This window comes from Rhinolophus hipposideros, assembly GCF_964194185.1.
Source record: "Rhinolophus hipposideros genome assembly, chromosome: 19".
Classification (NCBI taxonomy): Eukaryota; Metazoa; Chordata; class Mammalia; order Chiroptera; family Rhinolophidae; genus Rhinolophus; species Rhinolophus hipposideros.
Window position 1 is genome coordinate 905,018 of NC_138065.1, and position 21,781 is coordinate 926,798.

General features: G+C 51.8%; 1 protein-coding gene across 7 annotated transcripts in view; it reads left to right on the top strand.

Moving 5' to 3' along the window:
• The window catches only part of ARHGEF11 (Rho guanine nucleotide exchange factor 11), a 76,038-nt gene that overhangs the window by 17,293 nt on the left and 36,964 nt on the right, over positions 1–21,781 (top strand). For 2 of the 7 annotated variants that reach the window (XM_081024902.1, XM_081024905.1), the window contains exons 2-4: positions 16,254–16,286; positions 17,705–17,793; positions 18,604–18,702. In XM_081024902.1, coding sequence (XP_080881028.1) covers positions 16,254–16,286; positions 17,705–17,793; positions 18,604–18,702 — 221 coding nt within the window. Of the gene's footprint in view, positions 1–16,253; positions 16,287–16,331; positions 17,400–17,704; positions 17,794–18,603; positions 18,703–21,781 lie in introns of those variants that run through there. The other 5 variants (XM_081024899.1, XM_081024900.1, XM_081024903.1 and 2 more) reach the window with 3 other exon arrangements.

Consider the following 21,781-nt stretch of genomic DNA (forward strand, 5'->3'; position numbering starts at 1 on the left):
TCTGAGAACCTAATCAGAACTTCTTTGTTTTTTTCATTAGTGACTGAAGACTCAGGAATACCGCTCTGTTTCTAAAACCATGGCTCAGTCTTCCATCACCTTATTTTGAACAGATTCTCTCCCCTTCCTGAACTAAGAATCCCAGAGGGCAGGGACCACAATAGCACAGCACGTGGGAGGAACTGAGTATATGTCCTTGACCGAGTGAATGAGTGTGTCTGGTTCACTGGGCAGCACGACCGTCAGGCCAGCACGCTGAGCATGCAGTGGCCAGTTTTCCACACCAGTGCTGCTGCTTCAGTGGTGAGCACTGACCTGTACTCACCTGAGCTGCACATGGCAAGGCTCTCAGCGATCGTAGGACGGTAGCGAGCACGGCCTACACATCACCCGGGTCCTACAGTGCAGGTTTGCCCGTGGGCCTTCAGGCTGCAGGAGGAACGAGTCAAGGCCTGCCCGAAGTAGCCCAAGCTTCCTCGTGTCTGCAGTGGCGGAAAGTGTGGTGGGCTCAGGGGCACAGGGTAAAGATGGCCGAGCGGCCAGGGGAGCGGGGCACGGCTCCAAGCAGTCAGACCTGACAGTCCCTTTGCTCCTCATAACAACCCTGCGAGTTGGTGTCCCCATTTACACTGAGGCTAATGAGACAGAGCTGAGGTCACACAGCTGGTAAGTAATGGGACTGGGTTCAGATGCAGGTATGACTCTAGTTTGCTGTTAACCACTGTGCCATGCCGTCTCTTCAGAGGGAAACCGAGAAATATAAACACTTGTATCAAATTGACAGGATTTGTCGTTTAGCTGTGTGGTCAGAGAGAAGAGAGTCAGGATTGACTGCTAGGGGGGCAGTGGTGATGGTGGTGGTGATGGTGGTGGTGGCGGTGGTGGTGACGGTGGTGGTGGTGGTGACGGTGGTGACGGTGGTGACGGTGGTGGTGGTGGTGACGGTGGTGGTGGTGGTGACGGTGACGGTGATGAAGGTGATGATAGTAACTAAAACATACAGCATTTACCATGTGCCAATGTTCTCAATATTTTTAATACTCAACAACAATGCTGTGAAAGTAGGTTCTCTTTTTATCCAGAATCAACATAGGTTATATGGCAAAAATCACCTAGACAGAGCAACTATTTACTGTGGATACAGGACGGATAGGTACCCATCTGAAGCAGACAGAGTATGAGGAAAGTAGTCATGAGAGTCCTAGGAGAGACCTTTCCTTCTAGTCAGTAAATCCAGAAAAGTGTGGACGTGGACAGCTGCTTGTTTTTTGTTCGTTATGTGTTTTTTACAGCTTTATTGAGTTCACATGGCATAAAATTCACCCATTTAAAGAATGCAGTTCAGTGGTTTTTAGGATAGTCACAGAGTTGTGAGATCATCACCAACACCTAATTTTAGAATTTTTCAGTACTCCCCCGAAAATAAGCAGCCCCGTACTTATTAGCAGTCATCCCCCTTTCCTGTTTCCCACCCCTTTATCCCAGCCCAGGAAGCCACTGGTCTCCTTTCTGAATTTGCCTCTTCTGAGCATTTCACATAATGGAATCACACAACATGACGTCTTTGTGTCTGGCTTCTTTCACGCGGCATGTTTTCAAGGTTCGTCCATGTTGTAGTGGTGTCACTTCATCCCTTTGTTATTGCTGCTAACGTGTCGTCGTGTGCATGTGCCACCGCTGTGTACCTGTTCATCTGTTGATGGACATTTGGGTTGTTTCTTCTTTTTGGCTTTTATGAACACGGCTGCTGTGAACATTCCTGTGAAACTTTCTGTGTCAATGTATGTTTTCAGTTCTCTTGGGTATATACTGGGAATGGGTTGCGGGGTCACAGAGTGTTTTTGTGTTTTCTTTAACATTTTGAAGAACAGTTTTCCAAAGTGGCTGCAGCACTGACCCTCACCAGCAGTGTCTGAGGGTTCCGATTTCTGCACGTCCTCTCCAACACTTGTTCTTTACCATGGTCTTGTGGTGTCTCACTGTGGTTTTGATTTGCATTTCCCTGATGACTAATGATGTTCAGCATCATTTCACATGCTTATTGGCCATTTCTATGTCTTCTTCAGAGAATTGTCTATTCAAATCCTTTGCCTGGTTTTAAAATTGGGTTATTTGATTTTTATTGTTGATTTATAAGAAATTTTTATATATTCTGGTTACAAGTCCCTTATCAGATGTGTGATTGCAAATATTTTCTTCCGTTGTGTGGGCTGCCTTTCACTTTCTTGATGTTGCCCTTTAAAGCACAAAACTTTTTAATTTTAATGATGTCCAATTTATTTTTTCTTTTGTAGCTTATGCTTTTAGCGTTATATCTGAGAAATCATTGCCTAACTCAAGGTCACAAAGATTTACTCCTATGTGTTCTTCTAAGAGTTTTATAGTTTTAGCTTTTATATTTAGGTCAATGATCCATTTTGTGTTAATTTTTGTTTGATGTGAGGCAGGGGTCCAGCTTCATTTGTCTGCACGTGGATTTCCAGTTGTACCAGCACCATTTGGTGAAAAAACTGTTCTTTGTCCATTGATTTGTCCTGGCCCCCTCATCAAAAATCAATTGACCGTAAATGTGAAGATTTATTTTTTGATTCTCTTGTTGACCACGCCTGCGATACTGTGTTTCCCCGAAAATAAGACCTAACTGAAAAATAAGCCCTAGCATGATTTTTTTCAGGATGACATCCCCTGAACATAAGCCCTGATGCGTCTTTTGGAGCAAAAATTAATATAAGATCCGGTCTTATTTTCGGGGAAACACAGTAGCTCAATGTTTAAATAATTCTACGACTCCCTTCTCCCCTTAGGAATGCTTTTCTCTTTTGCCCTTGTTTTCTCTCTCCTTTCTCCACAACTTGCCATGTCCCAGTCTTTTTATTCCATCACTCTCTTGCTGCTGCTCTCCCCTTTCCTTTGGAACTGCCCTGTTCCCTCCCCTTCACTTCCGTTGTCCATCTCACAGTCTGTGTTGATTCCATCTCTAACTCCCCTCCTCCTCTGTGTTGCTTTCCTTCCTTCCTCTCGTCCCCCAGCCCCCGATGCACATGAGATCCTGACTAACACCAGGGAGGTGTGTCTCTCTCCCCCGCTGGCCCCCTCACTGTGCTGCCCTCAGAACTGTGTGGCGGGATTGGACAGTTGGTGGGGGTTCAAGGGCTACGTCCCTTGCACCTCGGCCAGTGGGCCCTGCAGCGCTGTCCTCACTGGGCCTGTGGCCCAGGGCTCGTGCTGCGGTGCCGGCTGCCCCCTCTGGTCCTTCGTCCTCTGGCTCAGGTCTGTGGCACACTTACAGTTATTGGCTTATGGGGCTGGTATCACGTATCAGTCAAATCATTAAAGGCTCAGCGCCATCCAGGAAGGGGGTGTCAGCGGGTAGCAAGACCTGTCATCACCCCTGCCACCTGCCATCTTCTCACTGCCTTTCTGACCGGAGCCCCTTATGTCCCCTGGTGTCACCAAACCCCAGAGCGGAGTCCCGTTCCAGAGCAGCCAGCACTCCCCAGGCGTCAGAGCGGAGTCCACTTGGTGCCCACAGAGCCCCTGTTCCCATGCCCTGCAAAGGGCAGCAGCCGGTTCTCCCTGGGGTTACCGAGCTTCTGCCAGGAGCCCCAGGGTTGGAAGGAATCCTGTTAGTCCGTGTGCTAGTGGGGCTCCGTCTTGCTGATCTCTAGTTCTCTTTGGCTGTCTGGTCCCTTAGATTTGTGACTTGTGCCTGTGCCGTTTGTCAGCCGTTTGCCAGAGAAGCGGCTTGGGCGGTGCTCTGTGTGGAGAGCCGTGCTTGCAGTGGCTGCTGTGTGGGCACCCGTGGATCCAGCGGGCAGCAGACGGGGACACAGACCCTTCCAATGGAAGACATGGCCTTCCTTCAGGGAGCTCGCGGCCCAGACATGTGGAGTGTGAGCGTCAAGAGCCTTAGGAAAGGGGTGTCGCCATGTGCATCTGATGCCCAAGCCAGGCCTTCGTGGAGTGCACCCCCCCGAAGCACGCCTCTGTTGGGGCCACTTGGGGTCTGTCGGCTGTAACCTGAAATCAGTGGTTTGGATGGCTGTTTGTCTGCTTTGCACTGACTTGGTTGTAGGAAACCACCAAGAACACAGCTTATTTATGAGGACTGAGGCTCTGCCTGCCTAGGGGAGAGGCCGGTCAAGAGACGCTAACTCGAGGAAAGCTTCTTGGGGTTCATACGTCTTAAGCCAGGTTTTGATGGGAGGAATGGGGTCACTGCTCCCGGGCTTCTCTCTGTCTGCCGCTGGCCACAATTCGGGGGGCTCTGGTTGACACCCTTCAGTTCTGGCCTCTGAGCTAGAACTGTTGAAAAGCTCTTTAGGATGTGCAAGTTCACTCCCTACTGGGGTGTTCCCCCACCCCCACCCCCGTCCTCTGCACGGTCCAACGTTAACTTCACCTCTCAGAGTCCCTGGAGGTGATTCCAGGGTGCTCAGACCCACTGGAGGCCTTCAACACTATGGAGGTGGGGGTGGGGACAGCCCTGACTGCCGGCAGCAAGAAGGGACAGCATTCTGTTTTGTAATGGCGCCCAGGCAGCCTTCGGAGCTAAGCTGAGCGGATCCACCCCCGAGCCCGGGGCAGTAACACTGGAGGGAAGAAAGCACAGTGCCCTTGTGCTGGAGAGTGAAGTAGTGGGCAGTCAGCCCCCTGGCCAGGCTAGAAGAGCAGCCCATTTAGAAAAGAAGGCAAGGCCTGGTATTCCTTCCTGGGGTCACCTTCCTGGGGTCATTCCTTCCTGGGATGCCTCCAGGACCCCTGTGGGACCTTGGAGATAAGCCTCGGAATCCCAGATCCTTTGCCCTTCTAGATGTCACCTTTCCCCTCCCATCTTCAGCCCAGATTGTTCTCTGTCTGGACAGACTGAGGTTGCTGTTTCCTGTTCCATGAGATCCTTTTTGTTTTCTCATTTGGGGGTCTCGCCTGGGGAGCTCCCTCCTGATGTCATCTTTGTGGGAAGTAAGAATGAAATGAAGGGAGGGACCTCAAGAATGCTTCTCTTTCTGTCAAAGTTGTTTCCATCTCTTGCTGCCATTCAGCATTTCAGCGTCCGTTATTTCCTCCCTCACCCCACTCTTGTTCAGTTTCCTGGAAATAGAGTGGGGGCTGGGAGAGGGAAAGTGGGAATCCCCACTGCATCTCTGCTGTGCAGTGGTCGATATGGGGTGTGGGGGTGGGGGCGAGAGATGGAGTCAGCCCTGGAGGGCGAGGCCCAAAGACTGCCGAGCCCGTGGCAGGGCCTAATTACCGCTCTGCCTTGACTTGGCCTGTAATTGTGGTTTCTGGGAGCCGGCGCGTCCTGGAAATCTGCTGGCACAGCAGAGGTTTGGGATGGAGTTGAATTTTCCACTTGGAGCAGCTTGCCCAGCACCCGTTTTTGGTTGGGGGCAGGGTGGGTCCCTAAAGCTCCAAAGAGAACTGCCAGGCCGTCGTGTACGCTGTGAAAGTCTGGGCGCTTTGGAAAAGTTCAGAGGCAGCCGAGAGGTAGCAGGATGATGAGGAGTCGTTGCCGGAAGTGGGAGGTCGGCTCTGCTCAGACCTGGAGCAAGGGACTCGGTGTCCCCAGACCTGAGTTTCCTCAAACCTGCCATTTGATTTGAACATCGGTCTTTTTCAGTGGGATCTTCCTAAACAATAGATGGGGAAGTGCTGGACTAAGGAAGGGAGCCCCTGAAGCCCCTTTCCCCGTGGTGGGGGTAATAAAATACGCAACACACATCCTCGGTACTTAGTGTTCTGGTGCCAAATGCTCTAGTGAGTGGCACTATTTAATTTCATAACACTGCAGTGAAGCAGTTACTGACCTCTGCGACAGCTGAGCAAACCGAGGTGGACAGGTGACACATCTTGCCTGAGGTCACAGAGCCAGTGTCAGCGTCAGGATTCCCACCCAGGGGTCTGATTCCAAAGCCCTGCGTGCGTCTGGCCAGCAGACGTGACTGATGTGCACTGCATTGTCCTCTTGTGCCTGCACACACTCCGAGCCAGGCTGGCTTCGTGAGGTCAGGAGATCTGGTTCCCGTCCTGGCACACGCCCTCACTAACCCTGGGACCTCGGGCAAGGCCATTATCTGCCATGCAGCTTCATCTATTCAGAGCTGCGCTGAGGATCAGATGAGATAGCGCCCGGCCCTGAACCTGGCGCCCTGCAGGCCGTCAGACGGTGTTAGCAGCCTCTGATCACACAGCCAATGAAGAGCCAGCGCCTGCCGCCTGGAGCTGCCGTCTGAGGTTTCAGAACACTGCCGTGCAGTAAGGACGGGTCTCTGGCGAAGCGAGATGAGTGGACAGGCCCCTCACCAGGGAGCAGAGCGAGGGCAGACAGGCGTGGAAGCCGAACGGCTTGGCCCGCGTACAGCTGCCCGTCACTCGCTGCGTGCATGCCCTGAGCCCGCACCTCGCCTCGTTTCCTCAGCCATGAACTTACAGCCTTAAGAGGGCCAGCTCATGGCGTTGTGAGGATTAAATAAAGTCAGGAAGAATGGCTAGTAATCTGCAGTCTGAGTGCAGGCCCTGGCCTATGCAGTTTCTTTTCACATTTTTTCAATAGTTCAATCTAAATAAGGCCATGACATGGGCATTGTCATTACCTGTATTTTAAGGGGGAGGCACAGAAAGGTGAGTAACTTGTGTACCGTCGCATAGCTAATAAAGGGCAGGGCCAGCTTTATGTCCCGGAGAGGGGCCCCGGAACCCCCACTCTGTCCTGTTGTCTCTGGGAGCGCGTCACACGTGCCCTCCCCGTTGGGATCCACCTGTCGGTCAGTCCGCCCTCACTGAGAGCACGTGCTCAAAGCGGGCAGGGGTGCGGCTCTGGCAGTGCCCCACACGCAGGGTCTCAGCTCACGTTCGCTGTTTCCTCGGAGGGAGACACGGTCAGTGTGGGTGAGCTGCTCTGAAAACAGTGTAGCCCTAAGTGGTGCAAGGTGGGCCAAAATGCAGACGAGATGGATGCAGTACCTAAATCAGTCACTGGAGAAGGTGACAGTGAGGCGCTTCCTAGAGAAGGCGGGCCGAGTGGCCTCAGCAGCCAAGAGACTGCTGCTCTTGGGCCCAAGGGCAGCGTGAGCTCTTTGGAGCCCTGGGGTTGGGGGGAGTGGGAATTGCAAGGTGGGTCCATCAGTCAGTCAGTTTTCAATGAGTGTGTGCCGTGTGCCCGGCCCAGGGGAAAAGATCAAAATTGAATGCTCAGTTGCCATTGTTTCTCTCCAGGTCAATACAGGTGTGTTCCCTAAAGATTATGTCTGCAGACAGGCAATTTCCACGTTAAAATACCTTTCTTGCTCTCCCTGTGCTGACATAATAAAACCTCATTACAATGTGATTGGTTCCTGAATATAATGAGTGTTTCCCAGGTCCGTGGAGTGGGGCTGCAGGGACCGTCCAGTTCCTGTCCCCATCATCCCACCCCATGCGCACGCACCATCACACCTTTTATTTATGAGGAAACTGAGGCCTGGGCTGAGGCTGTAATCCCGACCCCCAAGGTCCAGGACACTTGGTCTGAACTACTGTGTGCTGCTGACAATCAACTTGAGTCAGTTCAAGGGCCCTGAAGTGACTGCATAGGATGGGTGCTTATTATCGCCCTTCCCCTACAGAAGCGTTGGTTATAAGCCCATCCCCAGCGCCACTCAGTTTTGTCCTAACACCCTTTCCCTGTTGTGCGGCCCTCTGAATGTGAAAGATTTGATTCACTAGGAAAGGGTGCGTGAGACAGCCCACTTGCTGGTGGGGCGGGGCCACTGCTCTGAAAGCCCTTGTCGTCTGGTGGGGTGGCCCCCACCTCCCGGGAGCAGAAGACTGCAGCTGGCTGCCTCTGTGTGTGTGTGGAAGCTGGATGTGAGGGGGTGTGGAAGCTGCATCCGCAGGCTGGGGAAGGGCCCGGATGGGCAGGGCTCTGGTTTGTGGCCACTCTGCCTCCTATCAGGGGGCATATAGCTGAGTGCATTGCTCGGAGTAGTCTGACGCAGGTTTATGTGTCGGTCAGCGTGGAGGGTGGAGGAAGGGTCAGCAAGGACCACACAGGTCCTATACCAGGGGAGGTGGCTCAGACTTTCTACTCGCTGTCTGCAAAGTCTCCTTTGTAGAGCTCGGATTATTGGTGAGGGGCCAAGCAGGTGGCTGGAGACCTGTGTGCCGAAGAAACACAAAACAGAAGTCCTTAGTCCCTCCGTCAAAACACGCGTTTTGTTAAAGACAGAACACAGACTGCTCGAGTCCCCTGTTAAAGTGACACAGACACAAGGAAATGTGCTTACAGCACCAGTCAAATAAATGCTTAAGGCCTGGAAGGATGCAGAGAAGATGGGGACCGCTCCTGGTCATCATTAGACTTGACTGAGGAAAACCCCAATGGAGGGCAGTTTCCAGGCAGTTTTTACAAGGGTGGAGCGAGCAGTGTGTGAGAACCTCCCCGCCGCCCTCCTCTCCTCTCTGCTTCCTGCAGAGCTTCCCGGAGTGACTAGCTAAGAATGTAGAGGGGACACTTGGCCTGCCACGCCGGGCCCCTCCCCGCGTCGCAACTGGCTGCTTGGATTCGCTTCTTCCTGCAGTTCCTCAGGACCCACCATCCCGCTGTCTCTGTCCACCCAGGGTGCCCCGAGAGTCTCCATTCATGGTGTGGCTCCCACACTTTTAAGCTGAAGACGAGCTCTCCTGTGCCACCAGGCACTTTCCTGAACATCTGGGGAGATGTTTAGGTACTATTGAGTTGGACACTCAAAGGGAAATGTCGGAGATGCCGCCTCGTGGGGTATCAGTAGGCTTCGCTGAGGAAGAAGCACTTGTGCTGAACTGTGAAGAATGCGTATGAGTTGGCCTGGCCGAGGCGGGAGAGAAGACCCCTGTGGTTGAAATACTGTTGGGGGGGTGGCAAGAGATGAGGCTTGAGAGGAAGCGTGAGGACCTCACAGAGCACCTGCAAGGCCATGTCACGGACGATGGGAAACCACTGAAGGGGGATGTATGTTCTTGTTTGTCTTTTTAAAGATCACTCTGACTATAGAGAATGCGTGGGTCCTGGAGGAGTGGAAGCTGGAGTGGACGTGAGAGCAGGTGTTTCAGCTGAGAGATGATGTGTGGCACGCCAGCCTGTGACGGGAGGGGCAGAAGCAGGTGGGTTCCAGAAATGTTAGTGTTATCAGCAGGACTTGGCGGTTGATTAGCTCTGCGAGGCATGTCCAAGATAACTCCGATTTCTGGCGTGAGCTACTGCACAGCAGTTTCCTGAGGAAGCAGCCAGGCCAGGCTTGGGCTGCGGAGATTGATTTCAGTGGATGTTCTCGCTTTGGCGTGTTGGTGAAGGAGATCTGGTCCTCCCAACCCTGCTACGAGGAGAGTGGGATTATCCACATTTGTGATCGAGAAACAAGCTTGGAGACGTCGGGCAACTTGCCTGAGATGACACATCCAGGAGAGGGCAGGGCCTGAGCTCGAGCCTGGACAGCAGGTCCTCAAATAAAGTCATGTCACTCGGTGTGTGGTTATGACATTGATGAGATGCTGTGGAAAGTCAGCTCCTGTTTAGATCAGTTAATCTGCGGTCAAATTGGTTTCATTATACGTCGTTTTGCTGCAGTTGCAAGAACCTATCGAGGACTTTGAGGACTGGCTGTATTTTATTCCTAAAGGTGTGCTTTCCAAACCGTGCCACATGGGCTGTGTGCTAAGTGTTAAATGGTAAGCCAAACTGGCCAGCCCTGCCAGCACACCAGTTCTCGGCTCCACAGAACCTGCCTGCTCCGACGGTCAGAGCCCTACCATCTCTTGTTCTCTGAGAGACTGTCATGGAAGGAGCAAGGAGAGCGCTCTGGCCCTGCCCTCCAAGAGTGAGAACACGCCAGGAGTCATCCCCCCTTTATTTATTGTTCACTCACTCGTTCTTGTCCTGCCCTGTCACTTCTGACACGTGTTGAGCAGAGGTTACCCCATGGGGACCTGGAAAAGACTTCAGAAAACATAAGAAAGCCATTGGCATGGGACTTGATACTGGCACCAGTTCGATACCAACAGGAATCCCCAGTTTGGGGTGCAGTGAAGAAAGAAACTGTTCAGTTCAAACAGCATGGTCCCGGTACAGCACGGCCGCGGGGCAGCGCGGCTCTGGAGCCGCTCAGTGGTGCGACAGCCGATGTGGAGCAGCGCGGCCCTCGGCCACCAGCCAGCCCTGGGCCTGCTCCCCCGGCTCCGCTTCGTGCTTGTCCTGGGAGATGTGAGGTGTTTATGTTCCAAAGAGCACTGTCCTGATTGGCCAGAATGGAGCTGCTCTGATTGGTCGGTGAAGATGCCGATGGGGGATATAGCTGCACAGCTCTGATTGGACTGGGACAGTCTCAGTCCTACTGGTTGAAATACAATTCCAGGAACCCCTTTATAAGGGCTGGTTGGGAGGGCAGGAGCAGTGCAGGCAGGCAGGTCAGCGTCCGCTTCTCCCTGAAGCGTGGCTTGCGTGAGAGGCCCCTGTTTAGAAATGGCTGCTAGGCTGATTTTTGGGTTGTATTTTGTTTTGTTTTGTTTTTAATTTGAGCTCAATTAGCCGCTAGGAATCTTCTTGGTAGGTATCTTCTTTCTCAGGGTCCACAATACTTTGAAAGAATTAACAAATAAATGCTACCTCTTTGGTCCTCACATCAGCTCTGAAAGAAAGGACATGTATGTTCCTTCAGCAAACACTTTTGGGTCAGGCACTCACCATGCACCAGGCGCTGTGCTGGAATTTGGCCAGTGATACAAGGATGAATAAGACGCCATCCTCCATGTTCTCAAGGGCTGTCAAGTCTCCGGGAAACCTGACGATAGACTCAAAAGTTCAGGGACTTGTTTTGAAAGCCTCAAAGTTATGGTCTTCTGGATAAGGAACCCCTTGGGCTGCTTGTGAAAATGAACAGATTCCACCCCACAAGCTTGCTGAGTCGGATCCCGGGTTGGAGCCACAGGTGATTCAGACGGTACCCTACAGCTAGTAAACGGCCCGGCTGAGATGTGAGCCTTTCTCGGCCGTGTTACCAGGGACTTGCCCTCCATTTGTCTGTACCTGGTTTTGCAGATAAGAGAACTGACTTGAGTGGAAGTCAAGGGCCTATGGTGAATTCGAGACAACTGGGATTACCGCCTGCATTTCCTGATTCCCAAGTCCAGCCCTTTCCTACACTGTCTGCACTCTGGTTCTGATCGAAACTGCTTTTATTTGGTCTGTGTCCTTTTTTTCCCGAGTGTCTTCACTTATATAAGCTCTGAGGGAGCATCTGTGGTATTCTGTTGGCAGGGGCTGTCTGCAAACAGGCCTCTTCTCTCCTGTCAGGGTGGACAGGCCCAGGAGGCTGGTCGCCAGCCTCAGGCTCCAGGGGATCCTACCGAGGCAGAGTCCTTGGGGAGGTCGGGTGCCAGGAGCTGCTGAAAGCCCCACCCTCCAGACCAGCAGGCCTGGCCAGGGTCGCTCCTTCCTGGTTGACTGATACTCCTGGCTGGGGAGGGGCTTGGGAATGGTAGTTTGCCCCTGATTCAAGAGACCTAGGTCAGCCTGTGCATAGTGTGCTTTCTGTCTCTGTCACATTTATGTCTGTATATACAGACACCATGTGTGTGTTATATGTATCATGTCACGTTATTGTGTGTGTGCATATGTGAGATGTATATATTACATGCGGATACATAGATCATGTGCGTGTATGTGTACGTATGCATATAAGAAAGAAAATAGGAGGAAAGGCCTACTAAAGACCGGGTAGACCTACCTCTGGCCGCAGGTCGTCGACCTTGTTGTTTAGGAGCACCGACCTTGAAGTCAGACCACCTTCATGCACACCTTCACTCCGCTCCATTTCTCCGCTCTCTCCTCTGAAAACTAGTGGTCTGCCGTCTTTATGGGGATTAAGTGACATGAGCTAGGGCAGCTGTTTGCACAGGGCCTGGTAGATAGGAAGAACTTAATCATTATCAGCACAGGGATATTCTAGGCCTTTTCCACACTTAGACACTTGTGGTGGGACAGATGGGGGTAAGGACAGATAGACCAGGACCCTCCCCCGATGGGGCTCCAGCGGTTGTCACCATGTGAGACTGTAAGCCCAGTGGTGCCAGAACTTTTGCCTTTTCATGAGAAACCAGAAACCTGTATTTTTTAATGTGAAATTGCCTGCTTTTTAAATTAACAACAAATTTTTTTTAAATAGACACATACACACACACACACACACACACACACACACACCGTAGACCAACAGAAGGGAGATATGGGGTGGGCTGGTTCCCGGTTTTCACCTTTGCTGTCTGGAAGGTCACAGACATGTCCTTGCTGTGTCACGCACCCTCTAGACTAGGCTGAGGAAGGTGTTTGGACGTGTTTACAGAGTGCCTGCTGCTGCTTGAGAGCATATGAGGACACGTGTGACCTTTGTCCTCCAGCAGAGAGGCAGGACCCACACTCCAGACGACGGGACACTCGTGTCACACAGAGTGTGGGCCGCACCATAAGAAATGACGAGGAAATGGAAGATTGCCATGAACTGATAAGGAGTTCTTTTGCTTTTCATTTGATAGATCCACAAAGTGAAAAGGTGTGAGGTAAGCAAGAAAGGAAAATAAGAATATTTGGTTAATTTTACAGGGAGAAACACAGAAAGGAAACCAAGCACAAGTGAAAGTGGTCACTGGGGAGGAGTGGGACACTTCTGATTATACTTTTAAGTTTTCATTTTGAGTTTTCAGTTATGTCAATGCTTAACAAAAGAAATAAGCCTGAAAAAAGCAAACCCTAAACTTAAGCACAAATATAAAAAGAAAACTAAATGCATTTCAAATTGATAAAGAATTAATTTAAAGTGACTTTCACACATGGTACCAACTGCATACCTTTAGTGGGATGCAGTCTAAGAAATGTTCCCTGCAGAGCGAGTGATGAGGAAACCTTGACCTGTGCTTTGTAAGTGTGTCGTTGCCCGTGTTACTGGGGCGGTAACTGCAGAAACAATCCTGTGTGTGTTTCAGAGTAAAGCAAATGAGTAAAAAGAGCGCTTTTGGGGCATAGGGCTCTCACTATGAGAAAAAAAAAGATAAAATACGGAATCGTGAAGACGAGGGAGAAGCTTGCAGTGTTGGAGTTGGACTGGAGATTGCAGTGTGAACTCACCATTTCTTAAATGTTTCCTGCTCTGGCCTCTGAAGGCCTAGAAGCCGTGACAGCTCAGCAGGAGCGAGCACCAGCTCCCAGACCTTGTTTCTAAAGACATTTCCTACCAAGAGAAACAGCTGTATAGAAGATGAACTAAACAGCTGTGGGCATTTGAATGCAGACTCCGTCTCAAATAATACTGTATCCGAGTTCGCCTGACAGGGTGTGCCGGCTGTGCTCATATAGGAGGGTTCCGAGGGATGTGGAGGACATATGCTGAAGAAGTTAGGGGCACAGTGTCATGATGTCTGCAACTTCCAAATGGGAGAAAAAAGTGTCCTCAGAGAGAGAAAGCCGCTGTGACGAATGGTAATCAGTGGCTCCAGGTGAAGGGAATCCAGCTGTTCGTCGCGCTGTTCCTTCAGCCTTAACATAGGCTTGAAGTTTCTCAGACTGAAATGTTGGGTAAAAGAAACGTGGGCTGCAGTGGCCAGGGAAAGCTTCCTGGACTCACTGCCATTTGACCAGAGCCTTGAAAAGGGGGTAAGAGATGGGCAGGAAGGAGAGGGGGCGGAGGCCATCATAATAGGCAGCAGTTTGAATGGGCCCTGTGTCTCCTAGGACCCAACAGGTAGGATATGAGTGCCTGAGAAGGTGTTTGGACCCACCTAATGAAAAGCCGAAATGCCGTGACTGCACGCATACCCCAGAGTATGGGGAGTGAAGAGGGAGACCCAGATTCTTGATGAGGGGGCCCAAAGAAAATAGTTTGGGGGAGTTCGTCTGTTGTGGTAGAGTGCCGATGGCCTGGAGAATGGAAACACGAGGACTTAGCCAGCCCTCCAGACTTGAGGCCATGGGCGTGGTTACGATGATGGACGTCAGGATGGAAAGGAAGGGACAGCCCTGGGAAACAAAAGAACTTACCAGTCTCCATAACTGACTGGATATACACCAGGGAGGGGGGAGGTGTTATTGAGAAGTTGGACCAGAAAAACCTGTCTCACTGGTGCCATTTAAAGGCCCACAGATTGGGGGAAGGGTTCTTCACTCCTGGACCTTCTCCATGTCCGTTGCATTTAGGCTGATTGCAATCTGACCTCTGGTACCAAATTTCCATGGGAATGTCATCAAGAATAGGGAGACCCTGCCATTAAAGTCTTTTCTTTATTTCTGACCACCCCTATTTTATGCCAAACTCCCTTCCTTCCTCCTTTCCCTCCTCCTGGTTGCTCAGACTTGGCCTTGGCCATCCTCGCGTCTCTGCTCAGACCCAAAAGCCATTGACCCAATAGCCTGTCAGTCGTTTCCACCCACAGATCTGCTGCTGTAGGCATTGCTTCCTCCTCCAATTCAACGGTAGCTCTTCCTCCTCTAAGTTCTCCAAGAGAAAAAGCTGGACACCTGTCCCCCACTGTGCCTGCCCCACCCTGTGATTTTTTTTTTTTTTAAAGATTTTATTGGGGAAGGGGAACAGGACTTTATTGGGGAACAGTGTGTACTTCCAGGACTTTTTTTTTTTCCAAGTCAAGTTGTTGTCCTTTCAGTCTTAGTTGTGGAGGGCGCAGCTCAGCTCCAGGTCCAGTTGCCGTTGCTAGTTGCAGGGGGCACAGCCCACCATCCCTTGCGGGACTCGAGGAATCGAAACGGCAACCTTGTGGTTGAGAGGACACTGGCCCATATGGGGATCGAACCGGCAGCCTTCAGAGTTAGGAGCACGGAGCTCTAACCGCCTGAGCCCCCGGGCCGGCCCATGATATTGTTGTTAGAGGAACTTCGATGGCTGCTGCAATCCAGCCAGGCATGTGGGCCTTGTGTTCTGTGGAACAGCTCACAGCCCAGCCTGGTGCGAACCAAAGCAGGCTGTTTGGTCTAGGCTTCAACGCGGGCCTGGGAAGCCAGTGCCCTCCCGGGCAGGGCAGAACGAAGCAAGCAGGACGCTGAGCTGTCCCACCATAAAGTGGCTTTCTCCTGTGGCAGTTCAGGCCCCTCCTGGTGGCCCAGGGGTGAGCTGTTGCCGAAGTCAGCAGCTGAGCAGCTGGAATAAGGACCTTGAAAGGTCGTTTCTGGGAACCCTTCTGAGGGGTGCAGGGCGGGCTGTACCACCCGTGTTTGCACTAATGTCCCGGCCGTCTCCTGCAGGTGACGGTCTCTTTCGTGTTTGTGTCCCCTGGTGCCTGGCACCGTGCTTGGGGTGGCGCTGTCCGGAACCTTCTGCACTGACAGGAATGGTTCACTCTGCACTGCACGTGTGGCTAGTACAACTGAGACGCTGGACTTTAAATTTTGTTTAAAATGTAAATTTTAATAGCTGCACGTGGCTCGTGGCGACTGTGCTCAGTAGCACAGGGCCGGACTGTAGAGCGCTCTCCGTTTGATCGAGGGGTGACTGACGCCGCGCTGCCTGAGTTCAGGTGTGTGGCGTAGCGACTTGGCTTACGGTGCTGTGCCAGGAGCTCCACAGGAAGCTTAGCAACCGTCCTAGGTTCTAGAACATCTATTAAGTGATGAACTGAGCTGTATCTTTGTCTTGGGAGGAGGTGGGGTGGTCAGGGGGCGGCGGATAGGGCACCTTGAAGAAAGCCAGAGTTGTCGCTTCAGGAAGTTTGTCTTCCGTCTGGCTTCCAGTGCCAGGATGGGGTGGAGTGGGAAGGACTTCTGGGAGCTAGGACCCGGACGAGGACAGAGCCTCAGTGTGTCAGTTCCGGGGGTACCGATCAGGACCGCACTGCCTTACGGACGCTGGACGAGCCTGCAGGCCCTCGACAAGCATTTCCTCTGGGTGTCGGTGCTGCGGGGACCATGGCAGGTGTCGGGCCCGCACTGGCCAGGCAGCCCGCTCGCTGCCATGGTGGGCGGCTCTGAGCACAGTAGGGAAGCTCGAAAAGGGTTTAGCAGCAAAGTGACATGGGTAAATTTGCATTTTAGTTAGTCCACTCCTACTGCCCTATGGTCAGTTTCCACCCCAGGTTTGTGACAGCTTGAGTGGTTTTTCTCTTGAACCAACTATCTCCAGTGTCTTGTGTAGTTTATGTCTTGTTTTGTTTTTTCTTTCTCTTTCTTCCTCCTTTCCTGCCTCGCTCTCTCCTGGGCCCCACGCTCTCTTCTCCCTTGATGTCCTTCTCTCTCTGATCCAAAGATCAGCCAGTAAAAAGCAGTCTCACCTGTCCAGGTAAGAGGGGTACCAGGGTGATGGGGGAGAAGACCCCACTTTTAAATTTAAAAGGTTTTTTTTTTGGTTGTATTTATCATTTGGAGAGAGAACGCCTTCACATGACTTAGAATTTAAAAGGCACAGATGGAAATGTAACGAAAAGTTCCCAAGTCCATCCAGGTGCCCCAGGCACTCAGTTTCCTTCCTCAGAGACAGCCAACGTTGTATGTTTGTTGTGCCCTTTCAGAGAGATTTTAGATGTTTATGCAGATGTAACAAATACATTAACTACATAAGCAAATAACTTCCATCTCCTCTCTTCTACCCACTTTTTCCCGGTCCACCTCATTCTGCATCTTGCTTTTTTCACCCAGCAGCATGTCTTAGAGACGATTCCTCATGTGTAGAAAGAGCCCCTCATTCTTCTCTTGGCTGAATATTGGTGGTCGCACTGATACATTGCAGCGTATATACCGCTCAGCCGGCGGGAACATTTCCACTCGCCCCGTGTGTGCCACTGCAGGCACTGCTCTCATGGCAGCCTCTCCATTGGCGTTCACTGCGGCTGTGCTGGGGGACCCCCTTCCGAGGGGTAGCACTGTAGGGGCTGGCTGTGGGGACACTTGTCTACAGAGGCATAGGAATGGCTCGAGTGGCTCCCATCCTGCAGGGGTCCTGTTAGAGAGCAGGTCAAGCCATGGAGCTTCTGACTGGGTGGGGTGGTCTGTCTAAGCAAGGTGCCTCGGCAGAATGTGCGGTGGGCATAGCCTGCCAAACACACCAGCTTCCTGTTCCCCGTGGTCCTGCACGATCAGTGGAATTTTCAAGGGCTTGGGTCATTGCTGTATCCCTCCTTCTAGAAAAGTGCACAGTTGCCCAACCAGACACCCAGTTAGCCTCCTCGACACGTCGCTTTGGGGAGGGACGGAGAGATGAAGCTGAAGTCGGGGCCGTCCCTGCTGTGTTTGTGCAGCTTCTGTGTGTTTCTGACTCCCCACGTCCTCGCCCTCCAGTCTTTTCCTTTGTGAATCATTGCTGCAAACTAACTAGCTCTTTGTTTTTTTCCCGTCTTTTTCTTGCACTCATTCTGTCTGCTGCTCCGTTCTGTTCCATCAGCCCCATTGCAGCCTGGTAAGACCCACAAGCATATGTGTTTCTGCACATCTCGTCCTCGCTGTTGTCTCTCTGTCTCCTGACTCCAGGAAGGGCCGGTGCCCTTCACGCCTTGCTGGGGACTAAAGAAACCATGCTTGCCCTGCCAGCCTAGGATTCCACATAGGTGGTGTTGCCAGTGGTGTAGACACGGCTAGTCTCCCACCAGACTGAGTGGGTTACAGGGTGAGAGGGTTGGTCTCTTGGTACCCAAGACCCGGGCCCCTTTTGATGGGGCGTCCTGCCCCTGCCCACCTGACTGATGGGCTCTTCATCCTCCTCAGGTTAAGTAGCCTGTCTCTGGGCGATTCAGCACCTGAACGCAAGTCCCCTTCCCACCACCGCCAGCCCTCGGACGCGTCTGAGACAACAGGTAACGTCCTTGGGGCATGCGCACATAGACACACAGCTGTGCACTCATACAAACAGACCCGTGTGCCCCAGATATGAAACAAGTAACCTGTATACCAGGCTCATGATGTGTGCTAGGCCTTGTCACGTGTTTTATATGAAATCAGCTGTAGCAAGTGGGCTTCACTATGCCTGTTTTACATGAGGAAGCTGAGGCACAGAGGGGTTAAAAACTTGCCCGAGTGCATGAGCTTGTAGGGGACAGAATGGGGACCTGAACCGGTGGGGTTTAAGTCTAGAACTCACGCTGTACCCGTTCAGGAAGTCACACACCCACGAGGGCAGAGGCGCGGTGGGTTACAGCCTCGTTTTCTTTCTGTCACTGTGTATGTGCGCACGTATGACAAGGGACATTTCTCTTGCTGTGTATCCTTTCCGCTGGGCAAGGTGCCAACCCTCAGTCACCCTGCGTGAGTTGCCCAACTCTGCAGAGCCAGCAAGCCCTGCTGACCCACCTGCTCGTTCATTGGCCGTAATTTGGCAGAGGATTTGGGCTTCGGTCCTGGGCTGCTTCTCTGTAACATTAGTCATCAGCCTGGCATCAGCCCTGCCCCGTCTTCGGCCAGTCTGTCCCAGACACACCTGGACACACAACTGCGTACAGAGAGGGTGCTTCGTTGCAGGGACAGCGTTTGCTGAGGGAGGCGCATCGTCGCCATAGGCTGGAGAGGCCCCGTCGGGCGGGAATGGGGTCTCCAGGGAGGAACGTCTGGGGCTGTTCCAGGCTGGTCTTGCTGGCGAGCACTAACCTTCCAGCTGTACCTCCCACCAGGTCTCGTTCAGCGCTGTGTCATCATCCAGAAGGACCAGCATGGCTTTGGCTTCACCGTCAGCGGGGACCGCGTCGTTCTGGTGCAGTCTGTGCGGCCGGGTGAGTGTTGCAGCCCTCATGCCCACAGTGGGCACTTGTCACACAGGCGCCCTGTGTGTGACAGTGCCTTCTCACGGGGACTGGGAAGTCCTGGGGGCATGAACGACTCCCTCTGGAACAGGACCCCCGGGGCTTCTGGGAAAGTCTCCACAGTGCTGACTAGGCCACTAGGCAGTATTCCCAGGGCCGGCACTCCAGGCTCGCCTCCCCTGTTGGGCAGTGTGAAAACGGCAGAAGAGCCCGCAGTCATCGGGTACATGCCCGGTTGCCCCAGGGAGCCGCTCACACTGGGCCAGGGCTGCAGAGGAACCAAAGGGCTGTGCTCGTCCTTGTAGCCCACATCAGCACTCTGCACAGGCTGCCGTTTCTGCAGCTGTGTCCCTCGGACAGGCCACTGTCCAAATGCTGCTGCACGGGCAGTGAGCATGAAATAATAAGTTTCTACAAGCTGAACCATGTGTGTCAGACATAACGGTGCACGAGACGGGGTTCGGGTAGTTGGTGGTTCGAGGCATTGTCATTTTTCTTCTGACCAGTTGGGGAAGCCCTCTTCAAAGAAAGAGGATTTCAGAAGTAGTTGAAAGATAGAAATGAAACACATTGGCAGGGTGGGAATTTGGTGGGGAGGGAGTAAAGAGTGGGGGGTGCTGTTAGCACATCAGTCAAAAAACCAATTAGGTGTGAAAGCTTCGAATATCTCAAAGCACGTCATGCCAGGTGACAGAACCACTGTTGTGCGTGACCCAGGCTGAAGGAGACAGGAAGGACGTGGGAGTGGGGGGAGTACAAAACAAGTGTCACACATGGGGTTGGGCCTGGTGACGTGGCATCGTGGGCTTGGCTTGAAGAAGATATGAGGAAAGGGGTGGAAGCAGGCGAGCGCTTCACTCTAAGTACAATGCAAAATGGAGAGGAACATATATTAAGTAATTTTGGAAAGATTTGATATTTATTTATGGGAAAGGTGAAAAGAGAATGTTAAATTTATGACCAAAATGAGGTATATGGGTCATGCAAGGACGTAAACAATTGTAGCTTCTTTTGTTTGGGAATTAACTTTTATCAGTGGGAAGTTCATTTTTCATATTCTAGGATAGAGCTCTGAAAAGATACTTTTATTCTTTGCTTCCCTTATTTTCTCAAGATTCCTGGACCAGGTAAAACAGAGTTAGTGGGACTGCCGTAACTTGTACTTGGCCTCTTGATACAGAAAATTCAGGGGCCCCTCCAGGGTGTATGAGTCAGCATTCTGTCAGTTTTTCCTCCTTTTAGGCCTGAGCAGAGTCAGACCCAGAGAGAAAGAACAAAAGGAAGACTTGCAGCACAATATAAGTTTTGGAAAATACATGGATGTATGCGTATTGGGAAGGAGAGAAGCAGTGATCCCATTTGGATTGGCATTGAAATCGCCAGAGTAACACAACAGTTTTTGCCTTTTCCAGATACTACGTTCCCCTAGTTTACTGTTTGTCAAAGTGTAACCTGTGCTCTGCCTGCATCAAAATGGTTAGGTGCTCAGATGGTTGAGCCCTCGGTCAGGATCGCCAGGTGCTCAGATGGTTGAGCCCTCTGTCAGGATCGCCAGGTGCTCGGATGGTTGAGCCCTTGGTCAGGATCGCCAGGTGCTCGGATGGTTGAGCCCTCGGTCAGGATCGCCAGGTGCTCAGATGGTTGAGCCCTCGGTCAGGATCGCCAGGTGCTCAGATGGTTGAGCCCTCGGTCAGGATCGCCAGGTGCTCAGATGGTTGAGCCCTCTGTCAGGATCGCCAGGTGCTCGGATGGTTGAGCCCTCGGTCAGGATCTCCGGGTGCTCAGATGGTTGAGCCGTCGGTCAGGATCGCCAGGTGATCAGATGGTTGAGCCCTCGGTCCTGGGCCCAGCCCTGGAGGTACCAAATCACTTCCTGGCAAGGGGCCAAGGACACTGTAATAAATCCCCCTGGTGAGTCTCACGCTTACTGAAGTCTGGGAACTGCTCTAATACCTTAACTGTGAGGAGTTCAATTTTTTTAAATCACTAAGTTATTAGAAGTCACATCATGTATGTGTTTCACACATCCAGGCAAAACAGCTTTCCTCTCCACCTTTGGTTTCTAGATGGTGGTGTAAGAGCATTTCTAGCTAGAGGCAGGACTCTTCCATAAATAGCACACTTTCCATAAGGGTCGTCTTGAGTCCCAATACTGAGAAGCCAAACTGCAGTGTAGTCGTCACTGTAATTTCTCTTAAGACTAGAAACATCTATATGTGCTTTGTGGGAATTTTGTTTTGATCATATGAATGCAACTTACCGATTTAATGATTATCTTGGGGCAAATTTACAAAAAGTGTAATTTCTGTTCTCTCATTACCTAGTCTCAGTGTTAGTGTTTCTTATGCTTCCTGGGCACATTGAATCAGGACTCCAAGTCATTTAAAACCACATGTGCTCAGAACCACTGCAGCCTCCGGTCAGGCGCTAACCTGAAAAGCTGAGAGCACGTTCTGAGCCCTCAGCCCGTCACAGTCAGAAACTCTTAACCGGGCCCATTAGAAAGGGTGAAACTGGAAATAGTTGAAACAGTTTTTGAACAGAAAATAAAAGCATTATCATTATGTCTTTAATGCAGTGAACCTCCAGAATGTCTTTATGAACCTCTGCGGGCTTATGAACCAGTTTGAACACTCGTATTTTAATCCTTTTATCCATAGCCCTGTCAGTAATGATTTACATAGGGTTATATTTAATACAGTGCACTCTTCCCACTGGACGGTAGGAAGTCACTCTTATTTGACCTGGGAACACATCCAGACACATACAGATAAAGCACACCACCTGCTCTCCCAGAGCCGGGCCCCTCCTCTGTCCTGCCGGGCCTGGCCCCCAGGAGTCTGGTGTCGGGCCAGGTGGGGAAAGAGCAAGAGGTGTGAGCCGATACAGCCCACTTTGCTTAAGTGGTCTGTCACTGGAGCAGAGCGGGGTGCACACCCAGCCTTTGAGGGACTTAACACAGGGATGTGAGAGGACGTTTTGGAGGGAAGCTATGTGCCAGGGACTCGGGTATACATTAGTGACCTCTGGGTAAGGCGGTTGGGCTCTG